We start from the raw sequence: 24,407 nt of genomic DNA, 5'->3' as shown, positions 1-24,407 counted from the left end.
ATGGAGATCTTGGGGTTTGCCAGCCTCCATAACCATACAAGCCAATTTCTTACCATAAATCTCCATACAGTTCTGCCCCTTTGGAAGCTAATATTAACTCCATATTCACACAATGCTCAGTGTAGTCAATCCAGAAGCCATTTTTGATTCTGCTGTTTTCACTGCCATCTTGCTACAATCTTAATGAAAATGTTTACTTTCCCTTCTGCCATCCATACTCCACATGACATGGTGATATTTTTAAAATGTTGATCAGATCATCTCACAAAGTCCAACTCTCCAAAAGGGCACAGGCCCACTCTTTTATTATTAGCTGTGTAACTCAGTCACTGAGCTCTGGGAACTTTAGAAAATTTACTTATCAGCAATAGATGTAGAAGGAAGCTCAGAGATCATCTGGTTCAATTATTTAAGAGTCAAGAGCCTCACCTTCCAATATCACGCAGTAAGGCACAGCCAGGCCTAAATCTAGGTCTTTCCATTCAATTTAGATCCACTGCTGCTTTTACTAAATTTTACCTTAAAAAGCAGATAAATATAAAAATATATAATAACTTAAGTAATTTGATATAAGCACAAAATAAAGGCGATTAAAGTTGAACTTTAAAAAATGAACTACTATAGGAGACACAGAGCAAGGCTTACCCTGGAAGAAAACAGGTTCTTCACCTGGCTTAGGCTCATTGGGACTCAGGGCACAACTGTACTGATTGTGGCTAGAATCTGTGTGCTTTTGTCTGTTCAGAACCTTCTAGTGTTTTATGATGATTGGAAATGGGGGCTGACTTGACCTGGGACTGATTGAAGCATTAGAGTCCAAAGGCATCACTTCTCTGCACACCTCCTCTGAGTGTCCTGCTTCTAATGAGTTCATGTCACCAGTTGTATGGTTCAGGGCCCTGAGGAAGGAGGGAATGTGGCTTGTACCCTGAATGAAATGTCTGCCGGTGGGTGCTCTCTTGACTTCTCTGCAGGCTCGGCCTCTCCCTTCCTATCTGCTCTTTGCTACACTTGGCCTTCTTGCCTCATGGAGTTTCTGCTTTGGATTTCTTGCTTTTTTAGCCACTATCTATCTATCTATCTATCTATCTATCTATCTATCTATAAAATCTGCATTAAATTAAGCAAATGTGTATGAAACCAAAAAAAAAAAAAAAAATGAACTACTACTACTAAGTCACTGTATGGTAGCAATTATCAGTCGTCTTCAGTAAAAAAACAAATCAAAACAACTAATTTCTTTAACTTTTTGGTTATAAAAATATCTTTCACTAGTACACGTGTAAAGGATATTAAAAAAAAGACAATTAGGAAGGTACTAGTTTGATGTTTCCAAAGTAGAGAAATCAAAAGAGGATCAATTATTTATGCTGTTCTAACTCTATTAGCACTATCTTTGTATACCTGTTTTACTCCAGTTTTTTCTCCTGATGCCACATGCCTGTAATCCTAGCACTCAGAAAGCTGAGGTAGGAGGACTGTCAAGAGTTTGAGGGCAGCCTATGATATACAGTGAGTTCAAGGCCAGCCTGCACTACAAAGAGGGACCCCGTCTTAACAAATTTCCTAAGCAATTATGTACTAATTCCAAAATGTTATTTAAAAAAATCACCAACCTAATAACAATTAAAGACACACAAGTGCTAATGAGGATATTGTGAGAGATGTAAAACGGTGTAAGTGGCTTGAAATCTCTTTGGCAGTTTGTTAAAAAAATAAACTTAGGATTTTATTACCACATGGAGACAGTTACTGCATAAGGAAGCCATTCTACCCAACTACATACAAAAAAAATTGACAAACTATATCCACATGAAAACATGTACATGAGGAGCTGCAGAGATAGCTCAGCAGTCTAAGTGCATGGACCTGGGTTTGATCCCCGGTACCGCATGCTGTGCTGGCCCCGCATTGTGCACTCTGAACTGGCCACCAAGACCAGGAGTAGTGATGCATGCCTGTAATCCTAGCGCTGGGGAGGCTGTAACAGGAGGATCATTATGAGTCATAGCTGCATAGTGAGACCTGGCACCAAATATATAAAATTAAAAAGAAAAAAAATTCTAAAAACATGTACATGAATATTCACAGTAGCACTTTAATAACCAAAAAATAGAAAAAACCCAGCTATCTAAAACTGAAGAATGGATAAACAAAACGTGGTATAGCTATACAAAGGAACATTATTTGGCAATGAAAAGGAAAATATCACATATGTGTAATTTATCTAAAATATCCAGAAGAGGGAAACAGAAAAATGAGCAGAGTTGTAAGAAGCTGGGGAAGTATAAAAACTGCTAATATGTGCTGATTTTTTGAGGAGGTGAATATAATATTCTTAAATTGACTACAGTGATGGCGGCACAACTCTAGAATATAGTTAAGATGCACTGAATTGTACATATTCACAGATAATCAATGCAAACCATGACAAATTAGTATTCTCTTCTTGAAGATGCAGGAAGTAGAAGTGAATATTGACGCCTATTGACCCTGGTCATTTGATCTGACTGCTCACTAATGCAGTCTATTCCTGACAAAACAGAACCAGCCCCACAGGAGCAAATTTTGCCTTTTATGATTTCTGAACATACCAAATAAGTTGACAGGTACAGTAAGTTTTCAAAGAAAGACCCAGAAGAACTAATAGCATAAAAACACAAATAAGAGACAATTTAAACTTAAACAGTCAACCTCAGCCCAATTTTTAGTAGTGGTAAAGGACTTACTGGACTCATATACACGCCCTGATGTACATCACCAAATTGGCCTTCTCCAATACATCGTCCAAGTTCTATTCTTTCTCTTTGAATCTCATAATCCCTGGCTGCAAAATATGATCCATATATCAATAAATAAGTATAATATTCCAAACACAGAAACAACTCTGATACATAAATCACCCATTAACAAAAACTTCATGTGTAGTAAGTATATCGATATAGTAAAAAAAAAAAAATCCCTTAAAGACAGTGGAATTCTCTTAATACTTCAAAAGGAATTTTTGTATCACTTATAGTATTGGACAGACAACCAAAACAATGGATTCTGTGAAAGGCAGGTATATTTTTCATGCTGTAGCTAAGAGTCTTTCAACGTCTAACTTATTTCATATCTACCTAATAGCTGTCGAAATAACTGCGTCAAGTATTATATGCTTAATAAGAACTATCAGTTTAGTAATAAATACATTAAGGTTATAAAGACAATCAATTAAAGCAGTTATTTTAAAAATGAAGTTTGTAAATATAGAGGTGACATAAAATAGTGTCATGAGTGAACTTTATGTTTTGAAAGTTTAAGAGTTTTCCACTTACAGTAATCCTATCTCTAGATTACTTATGGAGCTAAAAGAGTTTAAAGAGGTAGCTTCTAAAATCTAATTTCAAAATTAGATGATGTCAAATCAAAGTTGAACATATCAGCATTAACTCTTGAGAGCATGTGCCTCAAATTAATATATTAAATTGTGAGTTACATAAAAATAAATTGCTGAACAGACTGTTGAGGCACAAGAAAGAAAATACCCATTTGCAACATAATAGATTCAATTAACTACATGATATTTTATTTCAAGTAAGACTCTTATCCCCATAACTCATATTGCTTGTATTCCATTAGTATAATCACCAATGAAATAAACCAGTGATCACATATTTAAACTTTCCCTTCGGTGGTCAAATTAAAAGATGACTGAATATCTGGCCTAGATTTTTATATAATTATTTTCCTCTTTAAAATCACTTTAGCTAGTCATTTCATTGATTTAACAGAATGAGTAAATCAATGACAAATAATTTTAAATAAAAGTTACTGAAAACTGAAAAATCTCAAATCACTCCAGTTGCAGTTGCAAGCAAATGCAGTTATTTCAAAGGAATCCTGTTACCTTCATCTATTCCATAGCTTTCTGTATTGCAATTGAGAGAAAAAAATTGAAGACCTTGCTTAGAAATAACTAATAGCAATTAGGTTAACAACAACAAAATTAGAGAGCACATTTCACTAATGTTTTATTAAACATTTTAAGTACAGACATGAGTAAAAAAGAGAACTAAACACAAATAAAAGCTATTCTTTAGCTAACTAATAATATTTAGGTAATATTTAAAAGTCCTATTTTATAACTCATTTTGGGGGGACCTGGTAGCTTTGTTAGGCATTTTACTATTCAACTAGGAACAATATACAAATACAAATACCGATTTTCTGCAGGAATGTACAAATGACTAAATGGCTAATTAACCTCCTCCCTTAAAAAACCTAAAACTAAAACCTAAGTTTAAACAGTTTTTCAAATTGCTACAATACACTCAGGTGTAAATCTTGCCTGGGTTGCACTCACTCTCTGATAAAGGACTCTTAAAAGCCCAAAAAGGGCTTAATCAGGAAAACGCATTAGAGGCCTGGTTCTTTCTCTTTATTTTGATTATGTCTTACTGTATATAGAAAATCCAAATAATACTTTTTAAAGTATATTTATATAATAACTTAAAATGGTTAGCTCTACTGAAATATGAAATTGACACATTCAAATTACTAAGAATTGTGAAATTTCTTTAAGAGAGATATAACATGAAATTTCAAGAGCGTATCCAATTCAAGATCTGGGGCATCCAGATTCTCCTCTGCCAGCAAGCTGCACTGTCATAGCAAGAAGAGTACCTTAAGGGCCAGCCAGATACCTCAGCAGATTGAAGCGCCTGCTCAGGCAGACTCAGGAACCTGGATTTTATCCCCAGTGTGCTGTGCTGACCCCACTCCCAGGGCATGCTGAGACAGCACTTGAGACTGGGCGTAGTGGCATGCCACTATAATCCCAGCGCTTGAGAGACTGAAAACAGGAGAATCACTACGAGTCTGATTTGTGTAGTGAGACCCTGTAGACTGTGTACTAAATACGTAACATAAAAAAAAGATTAAAAAAAAAAAGTACCTTGGTATTTTCAGGCCTTGTGGGGACTGTCTAAGGGATCTGTTCCCACCCTCTTCCCACTAGAATGTAAAGACTAAAGCCTTTTCTATTGGTAGGAGCTGTGTATATTGGTTAGTCAGTGACAGAAATGAATAATTTCAAGGGAGAAATGTACTTCTTGTGTGTGTACACTTTAAATAGCACTCATTTTCAACAGTGAAAATAATATTATTACAGAGCCAAAAATAAGATTACAAAAATCTTACAACTTAATCCGTATTAATTATTATAGACATTTGTGTTTTAGACTTCTCACCTTAAATTGGACACATACAGAATTCTAAAGGCTGAGAAGAACATTTGCCTAAGCACTCAGTGAGGTTCTCAAAGGATGAGTATCTAAAACTTCTATATATGAGGTACTATCTGTCAAATCTGAGCAAGAAAGAAAAGAGAAGTTACTTACTTGAAGGCATGGTGTAAGTATCTTCTTCATCTATAATCTCTGCATAATCATCTGTCTCTGTAAAAAAAAAAAACATACATTGGTAGAGGTTAAGTATTTGACATCTTGGCCTCTAATATGATTTGGTTGATCTGTCTAAACCTATACTATGTTAAATTAGTCTTAAAATACTATTACTCAATTTTTCATCCCTAACATCATTTATGGAAATAAAGGTGACATCACTGCTCAACATGCTACAATACAGAGACTTGTTTATCAGATAGAAAAGAGAACATAGTAAACCCTTATTTTAAAAAAAGCATGAAATAATTATGTGTAAAATTCAAATTAACTCATTTGTGTAGATTGCAGAACTCTCCTTCATTTACAACAAATATATGTTTAAAAGTACACTGCTAAAGCAATTCCTTTTACTTACAAATTAATGTGTTTAATGAAGGTATTTGCTTATTCACATTAAAATTGAGATTGCTTTATTAATTAATTAAAAACTTGGGAATGCAATTAAATCTATGAAACAAACAAACAATAACACTACTACACTACTGCCTACTGGAATCTCTCCAAAGAAGACAAGCATCTTTAAAACTGAGGCTGGTTTTATCAATTGCTAAACTTGACAGCATAATCTGAAATTTCTCCTTCAGAGAACAAATAATGGCCCAATTTTTGAACAGATTAGTTGGGCTGATTTATTTCATTTATTCAGAGTTGAAAATTGGAACTCTGGAATTTATCTTTGTAACTTTTAAATTCAGATAATTGAAGAGTATATATTTATGTCAAAAATGTAAAAAGAATTACCAAAAAGAATAAAGTAAAACAAGCAGTGTATTAAAATCTGTTACTTTTTTGAGATACTCTAATGTCAAGTTTCAAAGTTTCCATTTACTCCTTTTGGTAACACAGTAATGTAAAAATCCACCACTGCATTAGTGGAAGATTAAGAAAAAAAAAGCAACCCACATTCCTTTGAAGAAAACAGTCAAGCCTCTGAACAACATTTATGCTAGAAACCCTACCAGTTCAGTTCGTTTTCCTCTTTCTAGAAAAAGGAAAACTGTTAGCAGCTCTATTTTGTAAGGACAATGCTGCTAGGTACTCAGGGGCACCAAGTTTCTTCTGATAGCTAACCTAACTTGCATATTTAACGCTAGAGGAACCAACATCATTAGTACTCCATTGAGACTGTAAAGGTACAGAAGCCAAAGGAAAGAGAATTTGTATCTTTCCCAGTTATCAGGACATCCATTGTTGCAATACTATAATGGTAAAGATTGACATTAAACCTGCCACCAGGCTGGGGAAATAGCTCAGTGGTCTAAGCACCTGCTTGGCAAGCACAAGGACCTGGGTTTTTGATTCCCAGTACCACATACTGTGCTGGTCCCAGACCCCTGGGTACACTGTGCTGGCCACTGAAACTGGGCATGGTGGTGCAAGCCTGTAACGCTAGCACTGGGAAGCCTGAGACTGGAGGATCAGTATGAGCCTGAGCTGTGTAGCGAGATTTCTGCACCAAATAAATAAATAAAATATTTCTTTTTAAAAAAAACCTGTCACTGAAAGAATTTGTGTAACCATTATCAAAAGTGATTAAAGTCTGTCATGATGAATATATTTAATATGTGTCAGAAACAAATGCTAAAAAACAGTCCATGTATCACATATAAAGTATTCTTTTGGTGGGGGGTATCAAGGAACAAATTCAGTACCTTACACTTGCCAGGCAGGTGCTTATGCTGCTGAACTATCTCCTTAGCACATATAAAATATTCTTAAATCCTCTATGGCTGGTGGATACTTTGTTTTATCAGTACATTTATATGTAACACTACTTACAAAGTTAAAGAAAAAAAATTTAAACCTTACATTATCTTATTTCCAAATTTCTCTTTTATTCTCTTCTCTCTGAACACTGAGAATAGGAAATTGGCACCCAAAAGGCCTGCACCCTTGCTTTTGTGTAAGTCTATCAAAAGAACTTGTGAATAGAAATCTAGGGGCTTGTAGCAACAAAGACTGAGCAAGGAGGAATCTACTAGCTAAGAAAATAGTAGCCACATAAGTCACACAGATGGATATATATTCATAATTTTCTTCTTATTTTGTAATTTAGCAGGGTCAGGTTCACAACACTCCTCTCAGAAAACAAGTGCAACCAAGGATACATTTCCACAAACAGTGGCCTCACTTCTCTTTCTGTCTCCTTGCACATAGAAACCGCATGTCTTTGGCTGGCCCTAGGTAGGGTTCTTGCTAGGAAAGCTATTCAGACTTTTTTCCGCCAGCTGTCCTGCCCTTAAACTGTTCAAGGGACTTTAACCCTATACTTGGATCTGAGTTGGACACATCAGGCATTTCAGACTCTATACCACAAGTACTATAGCTTCCCAGGGCTAAAGGGGATCACACCAATCTATCCAGAAAACAAAGTATAAGGTGTGTACTGCCTGCACAGAGAGGAATAAGAAACTAACAATGATAACAACAGCAGTGACCTCAAACCCAGCACAACCATAAGCTGAAGCTGGCTCACAGCCAAAGTGCCACTATTCAGAGACCTCTCCTCAAACTAATTTGTTCCATCCTCTCTTTTTTTATTTTTTTTCAGAACCGGGGATTGAACTCAGGCCCTTGCGCTTGGAAGGCAAGCACTTATTCTGAGCTATTTTCCCAGCCCCCTCCCCTCTGTTCTTAATCATGTATCCTAATATACTGTCCTCATTACCTATAGATACCACATATTATTTTGCTTCCTTGTTATTTGTGTTTACTTCTCAGAACAGAAGGTCTGCTGGAGCATCCTCATATACCATGTTTGCATCCAAAATATCACCTGGCACAGAAGGCAGGATTCAGGAGACAAAGTGACAGAGATGACTATACTACAGTAGTACACTAAATGGATGATGTATCCCCCAGATTGCGGAGCATAAGAACTTCAAATATCTGTGAAGGTGGCACAGATAGTGAATAGTAGAGCTGGTGCTTGACATGAAATAAGCCACATAGTCAAATACATTTGATGACTGTTGCAAAGTCACTTTGCCTACTTTGACCGTATGTGTAAAATGAGAGCATCATTAACCTTGAGGAGTTACTAAGGGGATTACAGAAGACATCAAGTTGAGAGGTGGTCTTGCATATGACAGATAATCAAGACATGAAGTTCCTGTCTTATTTTCCTTCTTGTGAGAGTTCTCTGGAAGGACCTGGAGTTCAGGAACTGAGATTCCTGTGGGCTGATCCTTTTGCTGAGTCTTAGTTTGACTGTAATGTCTTTAAGGACTGTCACATAAGACTTACAGTAGAGGTATCAATCCCTGAAACAATTCTAAAGGAATAAAAATGCCTAATGTCTATCAGTCTAGCTTACAACATAGATTTGGGAAGAATAATTTGCTTAGCTTTCTATTAGTTAATAAAATCACAGAAAAGGGCCTGTAACTTTTAAAAGCTATGTGAATATATATATATATATATATATATATATATATATATTCCAAGAAAAAACTATGTGGGAATTCATATTTGGGGCCAGGAATGTATACTGTGATATAATGTGAACAGAATTTTACTGCAATGAACTTTATGGGTTGGCTCTTAAGGCACAGTGAACAATGCTGAAGCAATACGGATACGTTAAAATATGTAACCTACTTAAGACTTTCACATGGCAAGTCTCTATCTGTCTGTCCCTCTTGTTAGCTATATCATTGTGTGTGCACGTATGTGTGCATGCTTGTCTGTCACTCTCTCTCTCAGTACGGGTTCAAACGGGCCTTAGGCATGCTAGGGAAGTGTCCTAACACTCAGTACATTCCCAGTTTCCCAAGATTTCTTACTGTACTTGTTCAACTTTGTCCTTTCCTTTTTATCCTTGTACTAGCTTTAGGATTGTAAGAAAACATGACACTGATAAGAGAGCTATTTTTGCCTACTCGAAGACTCTGAAAAGGGGGTGTGTGGGTTAGCTCAGTTGTTTAAAGCATCTACTTGGGCAAACTCAGACTGCACCAGACCTGCCCTTAAGGCAGCCTGAGCCTGCCCCCCCCCCCCCGAAAAAAGAAAAAAAGAAATCTTCTCATGTTTGGGCTGGCCAGATAGCTCAGCAGATTAAAGCACTTGCTTAGGCAGATGCAGGGGTTGGAGGCTTGATCCCCAACCTGGTGTGCCAGCCCCGCCCCTGGGGCCTGTAGAGACTGGGTGTGGTGGCGCGCTAATGTAATCCCAGCACTTGGGAAGCTGATAACAGGAGAATCACTACAAGTCTGACCTGTGTACTGAGACCCTGTAGACCCTGCACTAAAAAAAAAAAAAAAGACAAAGAATTGGAGCATAGTCTGAAACTGCCTCTCCTCCCTCAAGCAGTGTTATTATGAAAGGAAAAGAACAAAACAGGAATTTATTTGAAACATTTGGGCATAGATGAAGGAGCTAGATCTGCATCCTTCATTGAATGAAGAAGACAAGAGTTGTCAATTTATAAAAAAGTGTCACAACAATTATGTATATTGTTGTTTAATCTTTAGCAGAATTTCCTGAGCTGGTACTAGTATCATTCTCCGTGTTTCATGGGCAGCAAGCTGTACAAAGAAGATATGTAATTTTCTTAAAATCTCAGAGCTACTCAGTGACAGGCTAGTATTCAGCATAGTTTTCTAGCACAGAGCCTGGGCTTTGAGATACTGTTTCATTCTTTATCATCTTTCATAAAATTTATGCAATTTTTATTTGACAGACAAGATACTTTTTGCTTTGAAACTACCAAAATTCTTCCAAGAGAATATGAGGAAAATTTTTCCTTTAACAAGGGCCGCTCCAGGAATGTTTATCGGAAGGCCTATCTAAACCTGTGAATTTGTAAGGGGATTTCAAGATGCCTGGTTCATGAGATACAAATTTAAAATAAAACATTAGAATCTGGATGCAGCAGCACATGCCTATATTCTCAGCTATGCAGGAGAGGCTGAGGCAGGAGGTTTTTATGTACTCAGGACTACAAGGTCAGCCTAGATAATACAGTAAGAGCCTGGTCACAAAACCAAACAAAAAGCAATCAAGTATTTAAAAAGACTTAAAATTTGGATAGCATATAGTTTGAATGGTACAGTGAAAGACCCACTAATAGGACAGAAACTAACAGCTCAGAAAATACTAGGGAACAAAACTAAAAAGGGGGAAATACATACTGCATTCTCATTTTAAAGCAAAGTAAAAAGAGACAAAATTACTACTGAAATTATGAACAGGACTAGATAATCTTAAAGACTCATGTTTTGCCAGGGAGATGGCTCAGTGGAATAAGCGCTTCCCTGGCAAGCGCAAGGGCCTGAGTTCAATCCCCGGTTCTGCCAAAAAAAGAGAAAAGACTCATGTTTTATCATTAAAGGGAATGATGCTTCTGGAGGTGTTGTGCAGGGTCCATTTGGCATTTGGGGAGAATGTATAGGTAGAAAAATGAAAATCCCTTGGTTTACAAATTCCAAGAATTGTGTGAGACTCTTCAAGCTCAAAACCTTACAATATTTCATGTATGAGGCAGAGTGATTCTGTTTCTGAGTGTTTCTCCTTTTTTTCTAGTAGCATCTGTGTGCTGGTGTAGGTATCAGCACTCATGACAATTTGTTCCCTTGACTTGCTTCCCTGCTGCTCCTTAGAGATGGGGACTAGTCAGAAGGCTAGGAAGTTTGATAAGTTATCGATCCCTTGCAGTAGTATCTTTATAGTGACTCAATTTTTCAGCCAATTTAGAAGGCCCGCCAATTTAGTCTCTTAATCCAACCTGGATAACCCAGACTAGCATAAACTCCACATCACCGTGAAGCTTCTAGGACAAAAGATTAACTCAATTTTACTCTGTAACATTAAGTAGCTATTTGAGCTAAACTAGGGATTGGCACATATTTTTTGTAAAAGGCCAGAGAGGAAATTTTTAAAGTCTGTGCTGGCCATACAATCTGTCAGCTACTCACCTTTGCTATTCAAACTATAGCCTTGGAAGAGCCAAAGATACCATGTAAACAAATGGGTTGCTGAGGCTATATTCCAACAGAACTTTGCTAGTGCTCACTGAAATTTGGACTTTGTACAATTTTGATTATCACAAATACTGGTCTTCTTTTGATGTTTTCCCCATAACCACTAAAAATGTGAAAAACACTGCTAGCTCAAGAGGCAGTACCTGAACAGGTAGGCTACTACCAAGATCAAATGAGTAAACCTTTAAGGATCAGTTATTCACTTGTAAGACAGGGCAAATATACTTGTCCTGGCTGCTCATTCACAGAACTGGGAAATCCAAATATGGGGAAATATATGAAAAGCTTGGATTTTATCAAGATATGGTACATTTGTTTGTATGTGTTTAAATATTTATGTTTCACAGTAATAATCCTCACAACAATCAAGTGAGTCCTCTTCCAGAGGGTGGTGTGCAGTGGATAGAGCAATGTGCTTGAGGTCACTCAACAACTGTTGATAGGACAGGGCAGCTGGTAAGAGTGAGGATGAAGCCCAAGACCTACATACTCTTCTCTGATCCCACGTTTCCTCATCTGCAAAATTTCCTAGTGATACTGTCAAGGAAATGCTGAGAGTGAGGAATCCAATAGGTAAGATGCTCATCCCACAGGAGGCTCTCAAGGAACAGCAACTTCTACTTTGTTATCACAAAAGAGTCAGTGTGGAAAGGGAGCACAAACCTTCTGGCTTCAAATCCTGTAAAGATTAAGTACTTTCTAAAGTCACACTTAGTCTTTCACTGCAATTGCTTTGTTCATTCCATGCAGGTTATCAATCTCTTATCATACCAAGAAATGAACAGAGGTGAAATCTTGAGTGAAAATATTTTTTTAATTATGAGGGGAAAAATACAGCCTCTCATTTTAGCTTAGATAGTATAAAGGTTCATACAAACAGTTCATGAAGTAAATGAGAAAAATAAGACACTAAATGTAATTTTAAAATTTCTATCTTGGGCTGGGGAGCTAGCTCGGTGGTTTAATCACCTGCCTGGCAAGTGCAACAACCAGAGTTCGATCCCCAGTACTACATGCCATGCTGGCCTAGGAACCAGGCATCATGGTACATGCCTGTAATCCCAGTGCTGGGCAAGCTGAGACTGGAGGGTCACTATGAGTCTGAACTGTGTAGCGAGACTCTGTATCAACTTAAAAAAATTTTTTTTCTAATCTTGTGAAATACTGCCAACTGTTTGGTAAAAACATTATTGCTTCAATTCCTTAATGATGCCAGTTTGTTTGACTCTTAAAAGTCACTTTCATTTGTATAGTATACATGTATGTTTATTTTTTGAGAAGTCACTATTTCCGAGTGCAACTAATTTTGCTGACATACCATTTTGACAATTTCCCAAAACTCTAAAGGTTAAATAATAAAATCTAGAAAGTTTACTATGAACACACAATTTAAATTTATTACTGTGATGTTATTCCCTTTATGACAAAGCTCTGCCTAAATGATTCTAAACAGATCATTTTCTCATAGCATTTTCTACTTAGTTCTGCTGGATCAAAACCACATCTTGCCCTTCATTAAATACTGGACTGTATTTCCATTAATAATTATCTCATAGCAGTAACACAAATGTGAAAATAAATATTACCGTCCCCACTAATTTCATCTGTAGATCCAGGTGGCATGCAAAGAAAGGGGGAATAGGGAACAGAGGGAAAGAGACAGAAAATAGGAGGGAAGAGAAAGGAAACATACTATTAAAATGACAAGTAAATCAAAGCATCAGAAAAATAACAAAGTCACCCCCCAAAGTCTAATTCAAAAGATAAAAGAAAGATTGCGGTAGCAGAGTATTTACTTGAAGGATGTTATGCTAAGTTTTAAAGTTCCAATGTATATGAAGTTATACAGCATTACTGTAGAGTTTAAATTAAGTTTCCACCACTGAGGAAAATTAATTTGTTTCTCACAATTAGATGTTAAAAACGGCTTTTGCTTTGCTCAAAGAGAATTTGTGTACTCTTAGGTAAATATAAACACTAATGTGCACATTAAATGACAACTAGGGGAACAAGCCCATAACATATCTATCCCAATGAGCTGATGGGATTTTAATATCACATGGGAGAAGTACTCAGCCAGGCATGCTACGAAGAACTATATAGGGGACTTAGGATTGAAGTTCTCAGATGATACACAAGGCTCAAGTTTAAATTTGTACAGAATAAAAAATCTTGTTCTAAACATTTTGGAGAAATTACTGTTTCAACAGTCATAAGAAAATCATTGCTTTCATAGAAAATTCTCCAAATGGCATTATCTGCCTTATCTGTGCTGCAGCCCAAATCAGAAAAATTAGGCACCCCAGGGTTCATCCTACTTCCTTTACTCAGTTTTATTCTGTATTAGGAAATCTATTCAGCAAAACAAACAAACAAAAAACCCCAAAACAACAACAACAACAAAAAATATGGTCCTTCCAATTCCTGTGGGAAAATACTTGAGCACCCCAAAACTGAGAAAATACTTCTTGCTCTAGCATGCATTAAAAACAAGCAAACAGACAAACAAATCTGCTCAAGAGAGTAGCCCAAAGATTGTGAGACACAAAACCTTTCCTGCAGTTATCACTTCTGGAAAGTAGAGAGCAAATATACATATTCAGTAAAGGTCTGATCAGTTTAGCAATCTATAAGCATCTGGTTAGAGTTAGTTTCACAGGAGGAATGCGTTGGTTAATAGGAGAGCCTACGCAAATTCAGTGCAGTACCGGTAGGAGGAGGTTCATGAGAACAGAAGACCAAAGGGAGAAAGCGCCTAGCTTTCTTAACTTTATGTTGGCAGTGACTGACTCCTTTACAAAGAGGCAAGAAGAGGAAAGAGAAAAATAGAAACAAATTATTTCAATACAAAAGACAACCTGTTACATTTCAAGCCACATCTATTAGAAACAATACAAAATTGCAATGCTTTTCTTTTGTTACTGGTATACTTTATTTCTTACTATGATTGACTTGCAGTTTAAAAAAATGGTACTTTAAAATATAATTTTATGTTTTAATAAAGATATGCACTGGATACAAAAGACATAATGAAATGTTCCCAGTCATGGAGATCCAGTTAATGAAGGTACAGATATTTTTATAAATCACAAAACCACAACCAAACGAAACAAAACACCCAATAAATAATTCAAGAATAAAGAACATTCAACCAGAAAGACAAAATTATAGAAAACTAGTGTAAGTCATTGTGAAAAGAGTTGTTTGAGCTATTTATCCCAATTCATCAGCTAAGGGAGACGCACAGATCTACATTACCTTAACATAAAAACTGGTAATGAGGATGTTTGAACACACTCGCTGTATTATTTATATTAAAGCATTCACTCATTCATGTACTCAAAACTGATTTGAGAGGATGCTTTACTCTAGCTAAGCAGTGAGAACACAGAAGCAAGAATAACAGTATGGCAACAGTGGACATGTATCAGTCAAGTACAAGCAAGGAATGAAGCCTTCAACATATTCTAGATATTAACGTGTCATTGACATACACAGTATTCAGGTATATAGGGCACCATCAATAAAAGTCTTGATGGTTAGGATAATTTGGCTGCCAAGATGGCAAAGGTTTCATTTGACAGTATCAACATACAAGGAGTAAGAATGAGAACTGAAATATGCACTTCTGTAATATTTTTGAAATGATACGTTTGAGTACAATGACATTTATTGACCATTTCACCTTACTGCTTGATTTGAAAAGCTATCTTTTCCACATACCACACTGCTGGACTTCCTATGTGATGACCAGAAGTGTACTGCACTCTCTAGCTTATTCGTGACTATGGGCCTGACTTAACAAATCAATACTCTGTGTGAAGATGGCTGGGACCTTGGATTTGGGTGTGGGAGGGGAAAATCAGGAGTCAAGAGCTATGTGAGAAGTTACAGGGATAAATTATGAATACAGATTGTGGATGAAAGCATTCTGTCAGTATTAAATTTCTTGATTTTGATAATGATAATTCCATAAGACAATGTTTCCAATCTTAAGAAACCCACACTAAGCACAGCAGACCCGAGTAATGAATTGTTAAGTCTACATTCATTATTTGTGTTGTCATTTTCTAAGAATAAAATTATGATAAAACACAGGCTCTGAAGTCAAGACAATCTGGATTCAAACACTCTGACACTGGGAAGGTTACCTAACTTTTATTTTTGCTTTCATAATTGTAAAACGGGATAGAAACAATCTTAGGCTAGGCAGACCTGAGGGAGGATTCCCTGGGCAGCTGGCTCAGAGTAGCCACTTCACAGGTGTCAGCTATTCCTAACTTCCACACTATTTTTAAACAATGGTATACTAGTCATATTATCTTAAAAGCAAATTAATTTTTTAAGATATTAACTTTACTTGAAAAATACCAAGAACATCATTCTGCATCAGAAAAATGGTATCAGGACTCAGTTTATTAAAGATGACCATTTTCTTTTTTTTGAGCACCTACCATGTGCTAGGCACATCACACAGATCCTGGGGTTACAGCAGCAAACAAAACAGCCCCTCTATCCCTTAACTTACTGAGCTTAGCTTCTAGTATAAGAGAAAGATAAATAAATTGTACAATCTATCAACGTTTAAGTGCTATGAAGACAGACAGAGCATAAGTATTTCCATGCAGATCTGCAACTTTGGATATGTAATTATAGAAGGAGGCATTCAAGACGTCTAGGAGAAAGACAGTGGCCATGTATTTATCTACAAAGGCCAGTATAGGTCAGGCACACAGCAAACAGAGAGAGGAACAGTATGGTGGTCAGCATGGTAGATGAAGCTTTAGCATTAGGGGGACAGGGAAGATGGCAGACATACTCAGTGAAGTAACACAGAGGCCCAAAGAGTTAAAGACTTTGTAAGCTCATGATACAGCCTGTGTTTTTTATTCAAATAATGTTAAAGCCAGAACAAAGAGGAAGTTAGGCAAAAGAGACTCAGGTCCTAGGTGAATCAAGTCAAGACTTAAGTAAGTTAACATATCAGAGGACCTGAATAATTAAGTAAGAAAAGAACAGGTCCCTAAACAAATGCAAGAAGCCTTAGAAGAAGTGAATGCAAATAAAGTAGCTTGCTTCCTGGACCTCAAAGGCCAACAGGCAACCAGCAGCATTCCTGAGCTCTGTCACATTTTCCTACACCAAAATCTGTATAAAAATACATAAACACCTATGGTGTCTTAATTTAAAGAGCCCCTCCTTAACAAGCAAGGAGCTTTTCCTTTTATTCTTCTATTAAACACACATTTGGCCATTCCCCAACACTTTCTGCTTGTTTTGGTGGCTTTCATCTTTGATGCCCCAAAATAAGATCTTCAGAGCTAGAAGGAACTGGTACAATGTTAAGGGTGAATGAGTAATATGAGCTACTCTACTTTAAAGGCTTCCTGGAGCCTGCCAAGAGAGAAAGCAAAACTGCAATAATTGAGGAGCGAGATTGAAATATGAAAGGAAATAATGGATGGTAAGGAAGATTGTGAAGGTATTGGAAAGACAGAAATCTATTAGGGTTTACAAGGGGCTGGATGTGGGAGGAGAGAGTAGAGTAACATCAAGAATGACCCAAAGATGGCATACCAGCCACGAGGAAGGACAGCCATGTAGTGAATGCAGGAGGCAGAGGCTTTGCTTGGCTGGGGGAGCAGAAGTTCTTCCTGAATGCACTGTACGTGAGGTGCTTATGAGACTTGAGTGCACAAGGTGAGCGGACAATGCTGTGGGAGTGTGGAGGTCAGAGAAGGATTCTGGGGTTGGGAGAGCTTGATAAGCCATAAATACAAAACGAGCCCCAAGGTGAGTACTGAGGTTGGCAGAAGTGGTGCAAGGACTAATGTGAAGGGTGTACACTCAGTGAGTGAGTAAGACTGTGACAATGAGAGGCTAAGGGACATAGTACTTGCCTCACTTGCAGTTCTCTACAATGTGGGTTCCACAGAAAAGACACCCATCATCAGTAGCATTGCAGGAGCATTAAGGGGTAGCACTGCCCTCACTCACACTGAGGGCTAGTTTGCTTTACAGGAAAATGACAAGCAGGTTCATGGCAGAGGTAAAGGGTATTAGAAACTAGGCAAGAGCAGGAGGAGGGCATATGCAGAAGGCATGGGGTCCCAAGGGGGCCTGGGCTTCCCTAGGAACTGTCATAATCAGGGATAAAGGACAAGATGAAGTCAGTCCCAGTGGATCACTTACTTTTCTTTTGGCTTGTAGCTATACAAGCAAAGCAGTATTTCCTTTTGACCATACCTCTGGTTTAGTAAAGATGATACTGAACATTACTTGAGCTCTGTGTTCTGTGAAAGTCTTCCCAGCAAGTCATCCAACCTGCAGCGGACATGGGGGAACTCCCCACTCCAACAATGCTAAAAATTCAGGAATTTCTAGTGATATATTAAAAAAAAAATATATCTGGGGGGGACCAACACCTAAGTAACAAGGTAAAACTCTATTTTAAAAACTGATAAAGGGGTAAGCTTTTTTATCTTTTCAGTAGCAACTACTCCTGAGGGTAATGAAATGGCAGAAGTTGGAGAAGACATGAGAAATTGGTCTGTGGCCATGCTGTGGCCCTGATGAAAGTTAGCCAGGTTTACCAAGAGTTGCTAAGACAATTAGGTAAGACTCGTGGATTGTTAAACCACCCATCAATCTAATGTAACAAAGAGATGGACACAAGTATTCATCATTTATGAAGTATTGCTCCTGCAGGGGGTAAAAAAAATCATTGGACCTCAATCAAATATTTTGTGTGTGTGCGTAGTACCAAAAGATCAAACCCCAGGATCCTGCATACTAAGTAAGTGTCCACAATGACCTACAATCTCTCCCCTTTTTATTTTGAGAAGCAGTCTTGCTAAATTGCCCAGGCTCCCCTCAGATTTGTGATCCTCATGCCTCAGACTCCTGGGATTACAAAGTATGCACTACCACACCTGTCTTCAAATTTCTTTAAATTCTACTAAGCAGCTAACAAGGAACAAAGAGTCCAGAGATGACAGGATAAAGAAAACAATGCCATAAAACTAATTCATAGAGAGTAGGAAGTACAGATTAAGTGCCACAATTCTTCTACAAATAGCTTTAATAGCAAACCAACCAACAAACAGGGAGGACTAGCTGACAGACACAAGGGGGAGGGGGCACTAAAGTTCAACAGTATTTGTTTGACTCTACATTGGACAAAACCAAGTGTGAAATGGGGTAATCAGGGCAATCTGGACACTTGATGTTACTGGTTGTTTTTTTTTTTTGTTACTGTTTTTTAAAAAGCTATTTTAAAGAAATATTTAGAGGTGAATTATGCCTTAGGTTAGCTATAAGGTAACCAATGGGAAATGTGTGTCTGTCTAAGAGGATAGAGGCAGAGGTGAAATAAGATTGAAGGTTAAGTTTTATTTATCACTGACTATGGGTGATAATGTGGAAAATTATTATAGAATTCTATTCTGTGTATGTTTAAAAATTTCTATGAAAGAAAAATGTATAATAATTTAGAAGTATAACACATAGTGGCACTTATTACAATATTTTATTTCTTTGGCTTGTTTTGACTTATTCTGCCTGATTTTAATTTACAATTACTGTCTAGGTACCATATGCTACAAACAAGGGTTGGGGGCTGGGCTGAGGTCTAACTTTTAGAATTATATTTTTAAAGATCAAAGCATTCCTCTGAGAATTAGAAAGAACTAGACCTTTTGATGTCAATGGTGTCTATTTTATATTTAGCAATATGAGACTTGGGCTTCTTGAATTTTGGTAATCAACTGTTTAAAATACTTACTAAAGGTTATTAACATTTTAAATCAGTTTAGCCAGAGGCTATCCCATGAGTACTTTAGTATACTCAAGTGTACTTCTGTGAAACACACATCATTATAAAAGAGAAAATCAGCTCCATTCAAAGAACTTTCATGAAGCATTTCATTCCCTATATAAAACAGAAGCCACTAGGGAGAAGAAACTTTCTTCTGGAAACAAAATTCATAGAACTAAGGTGAAAGATTTGTGGGGACAAGAATTTGTTTATCTTTTCATTTGGTCTTTTAAAATTTGAAAGTGCCTTACTTAGTTTGCTCCCTGCCAGGCAGGTCTTGCAACTTCAAGAAATGACTTGGACCAAAAACTTCAGTTCAGGGTCAGGGTAAGGAAATAGAATGTCATTTTGCCTCTATTATCTCTAATAGACCTCTACACTTTGCACCTGATTATGTACATGACTTCAGAGTGTTCTCAGTTCTTTCAGAAACCACAAAACCAAACCAAACCAATTCACACCACACCACACCAAACCAAACTGTGCAATGTGGTTGGTTAAGCAGTTTCATATCTTAGTATGGCAGAGGAGTCTATCAAAAGCTGTCAAGGCAGGAGAAGAGGGGAGGGCTATGAGACAGGAGGCAGCACGGCTGGGCTCTGTTCATTTACATCCTTATCCATGCACAGCACACCAGCCAGTGGGAGTTTATGAAGTCAGGGCTGACTGCAAACTTCTCAAAGGCTGAGTCTCTCCTAGTATCACAGTGAACTAGAAGAATTTCTGTTAGTATAGGCCAGTCACATCCAATACTTGTCACTTTGTATACATGATTATCAGTAACATTTCGACTACCTTATAGGAGGCCTGCCCATTAGATTAGTTGTTTAAGTGCCTGCTTAAGCAAAGGCAGTCAGGCTCAGGATACTGTGGTTCGATCTCTAGATCCTCATGCCTTACCAGACCTGCCCTTAAGGCATCCTGAGCTAGCCCCCACACCCACCCAAAGAAAGCAATCACAATAGAAAAGAAGGAAACTGAACTGTGGAGAAATAATGAGATATGGAGTGACATTTGTGAGACTGAACCTTGCTAATACATGCAGCATGTCAAAATTCACCATCCCCGCCAGGCTCTCTCATGTACCTAGCTGAGTTTTTAAGTGGTGAAAAAGCTAGGGCTATAAATGCAGATCTTGTAAAGGATAATATATCAACGAGTGATAATGGTGAAACATCTCATGACAGTAAGGGTTGGTTTCACAATTTTAAAGTGAGAACTGGGGTTCATAGTGTAACTAGGCATGGTAAAACAACCCGTGCTGAGAAAAGTTTATTTCTTTTTTTTTTAATTTTAGGGAAGAGTCTACAGGGTGTTTAGGGTCTCACTACTAGATTGAACTAGTAGTGATCCACCAGTTTACAGCCTCCCAGAAGCAGGGATTACAAGTATGCGCTACCACGCCCAGTCTCAATTGCCAGTTCAGCACGTCCCGGGGAGCAGGGTCAGCACAGCAGGCCCAGGGACCAAACCCCCGGAGCGTGCACCTGCTTGCAGGTGCCTTAATCCACTTAGCTATTTGGCTGGCCCTTGATAAAAGGGTTGTTAAAAATCACATACACCACTTCTGAACAGTAACACTGATAAATGGCTATTGTGCGTATCAAATTTTCAAGTATGATGAAACTGGCCTTTTCTGGAAGAAAATGCCAAGAAGAACATGCACTACCGGGAAGAGTAGAAAACTGTCAGGCCACAAGCCTATGAAGGATAGGCTAAGCTTATGGCTAAGTGGTGACCTCAAGATAAAGCCTCTCTTGGTTTATCTCTGAGACCCCTAAAGTGTTCAGAAAACAAAGTCATGAAGAATAGGCTAGAGGTCATGTGGAGATCTAATATAAAAGTCAGGGTAACTATGGAGTATTTTTTCTTGAGTGGATCAGGGAGGCTTTCTGTCTTACTGTTATCTATAGAAGACAAAGGTTTACCATGCAAGGTTCTCTTCATCATGGATAATGTTCCTGCTCACCTATGAGATTTGAAAGAACTGGCTGAACAATTCACTTGGCTCTCAGTCGAGCTCCTTCCACTAATATACCACTTACTACAGCTTGCGGACCAGCAGAGTATAACTAATTTTAAGAAGCTATATACCAAGGAACTGTTCCTGAAGTGCTTTCAGATGGTCTCAGATACGGAGTTAACCCTTAAAGAGTTCTAGAAGGAACATTAAAACATTCTTTCCTGTTTGGGGCTAACTGAGAAATCCTAGGCCAATGTCTCTCTAAGGACACCAAAATGACCTGGAAAAAGTGTGGCCTATATACGAGAGACTTTGAAGGCTTTGTAGTGGAACCTGAGCCTTCAACTGACCCTGTGATTGGTTGATGACACTGTCACTGTAGCAGAGTTCATAGGCTTGCAGGTAGATAGGGGTGATGTTGAACTGGTGGGAGAGCACTCAGAATTGTGTACAGAGGAACTTTAGTAACTTCTGGCTGAGCAAGAGGGAATGGCAGCTGAAGAGGAGTGGGAATCTTAACAATCAGTGTGCAACAAAGATCTTCTTCTAAAATATAAGAAATCCTGAAAAGAGAAAACTACAAATATCTGTAGAGAAGACCCACCCAGATGAAGAAAATGTCAATTGTTGCATTCACTTGCTTAATGACAATGTCATGTTATACTGTGTTAAAGAAAAGACAAAAGCAGGTAACCTTAGACTAGTTTTAAGTTCTGAAAATGATGAGACCTAGTGAGCCAAGGCAACCTTAGACCAGTTTTAAGTTCTGAAAGTGTTGAGACCTAGTAAAGTAGAAGTAGGTCCTAGCGGACAATAGCCTCTCTCCCAAGGAGAGAAAGGACACTGGAGAGTCAGATTCCTGATACATATGGGGTCTCTTCGCCCAAAAAATAACCACCTTCCATTTCATTTTCCCTTCCTGCAAGCCAAAGATGTCAGTTTGAATGGTGAGTATAGTATGAAACTGTATCTAGTAAAGTAGGCACATTTTATAACTTTTGGCGAATATACTAGGAAAATTATTGGTATTTGTGGTAAATTATACAAATTGTACAACTCTTTTATTATGAAAAGGTTATTTGAGGGGTTCTCTGGTTCTTTGGAATGCTTTATGGGTATTTCCATTATTTCTTATGGGAAAAAGTCTTGACTTATAATCAACTTGAGTTACAACCAGTCCTCATGAACAAAATGAATTTGTAAGTCAAGGGTGTAATTCACAATAATTTTCAGTCACTAACTTAAAATACCAAACCAAATCTTATATATGAAAAGTATGCCTTGTGATTAATAACTGAGCCAAAATAATCAGTTAAAAATTTTAAATATATGTAATGATACTGACAAAATATTCTACGGTGATACATTTGTTTTTCTGGCATAAAAGTCTTGGTAGACACAATCAATTAAACACTTCTACTGGAAAATGAAAGAGATCACTGTCCTCACTGTCATGATGAGATATAAAAAGTAAATGTGTAATTTATATAGTCTTATGTAAAATCCAAACGAAAGCCATGGACATAATGTAACAGCATCATGATCGTGTATTTCTGATCATGTCTAAGATTTGATCTCTCAAGCAAGGGTCTGCTTACCAAAAACAAACAAATATCTACAAACACAAAAACTAACCAAGCAAATTCAAGTCAAAATATTTGAAATTCAGTTCTACTCACTAATTTGGAAGTATCTCTCTAGTCCTGTGCACTCACAGGAGTAACCAGATCAGGCAGGCCATTCCTCCCTCTCTGAGCACATCTATAGATCATCCAAGACTGACTACTCAACACTAGTCTCTCGGATACCTGCTAAGGCCTTTCTGAGCTCTATATTAGGCTTAAATTTCCCTTTTAAGATCACAGAAATGTATTATTCTATTAAATAATTTTCTGGATCTCCACTAATCTTACTTTTATAGAGAAAGATTGTCTAAATTTCAAAGATGAATTCTCCTAAGATGTACATCTAGAATAGTGCCTACCATCCAAACTATTCAAGTATTTGAAGAGATTAATATCAATGGTGAATATACAACTGGAATGTCTATCTGTAGGGATTAATGAAGTGACGTGACAAAAAAGAAGACAATCTATGTTGCTGGTGTATAATTAGATCACAGTTTCACCTGACTGGCCTGCACACGGAACAGCCTTGCAGTAAGATTGACTCCACAGGGCCTGGCAGAAACAGGGTCATGGATAGAGCACCAGCACAACATGCCACACAAGAGGTAAACAACAACAGAGAAATAAATTTGGGATTTGTTAACGGACTGTTTTTCTAGGTTATCATCTGAGCAGAGATATTCCTAGAAATGCTGAATATCAGTGTTTGGGCTAAGTATACCATCACTGCACTGTACGCAGGCTTCAGGAAGATGGTAGGTTTTACATCTTCATGAAAGATAGAAAAATACTATAATTGTTATTCTTACTTTGCCTAAGTAAGCAAACAGTGGGCAAAATGACCAAAGACTAAGACAATTAGTCCTTTAGATAACTAGTCACATCACCAAGGCTCGGGATAATTAGTCACATCATTAATTATCCACTGGACACTGATCATTCTTCTCTGCCTATACTATAAATCATGTGATAATAGTAACGCATGAAAATATCACTAGCTCTAGAGAACAGATACTATAACACAATGACAGGAAGAACAGGGTGAACAGGAAAGCTGCAGCAGAGCTAGGGCTAAAAGGGAGATAACAATCTCAACTGAATGTGTCTGAGAAACAACAAGGGAACAGTGGGAAACATGCAGATGGTCTTGAAGGGCTGAGCTAAGTAGTCTGAGCATCATCTGATGGGTACTAAAGTTTTACTCTAAGTCTCTAAGCAAATAATTGCTCATTTAAATTAATGTAGTAGTGATCAAAGAAATAAGCAGGGGAAAAATACTATCTCTTTTTTTTCCTACGGGGAAAAAACTCTACAAAGTCAGAATCATAGAATTGAAGTCAGATACTCAAGCATAATGACTCTACCTTTTGTTAGGCTGGTAACCTTGGGCAAGTTATTGACCTCTCTGCCACAAGACAAAATATATCATTTGACTGTTTTGAGGAGAAAACAAAAACCAAAACTTGGACCAGTATCTCCTACAAATGCTCCTCAAAGTCAGCTAACTTTCTTCTTAATTTGCTCTAAAATAGAATGAAAAGTTGGAGAATTCAAGGAGTTGGCTAGGAAAGT

The 24,407-nt window shown here is 37.5% G+C and overlaps 1 protein-coding gene across 5 annotated transcripts in view; it reads right to left on the bottom strand.

The window, feature by feature from the left end:
- Window positions 1-24,407, bottom strand: part of Ptk2 (protein tyrosine kinase 2) — a 365,697-nt gene that overhangs the window by 94,415 nt on the left and 246,875 nt on the right. For all 5 annotated transcript variants that reach the window (XM_023723973.1, XM_023723974.1, XM_023723975.1 and 2 more), the window contains 3 exons: window positions 5,382-5,438; window positions 3,890-3,910; window positions 2,730-2,827 (listed from right to left, as the gene is read on the bottom strand). In XM_023723973.1, the coding sequence (XP_023579741.1) occupies window positions 2,730-2,827; window positions 3,890-3,910; window positions 5,382-5,438 (176 nt within the window). The remainder of the gene's footprint in view (window positions 1-2,729; window positions 2,828-3,889; window positions 3,911-5,381; window positions 5,439-24,407) is intronic.

This window comes from Octodon degus, unplaced genomic scaffold (genome assembly GCF_000260255.1).
Source record: "Octodon degus isolate 3935 unplaced genomic scaffold, OctDeg1.0 scaffold00104, whole genome shotgun sequence".
NCBI classification, from domain to species: Eukaryota; Metazoa; Chordata; class Mammalia; order Rodentia; family Octodontidae; genus Octodon; species Octodon degus.
The sequence above is the reverse complement of the archived record's forward strand: the minus strand, read 5'-3'. Positions and strand labels throughout refer to the sequence as shown.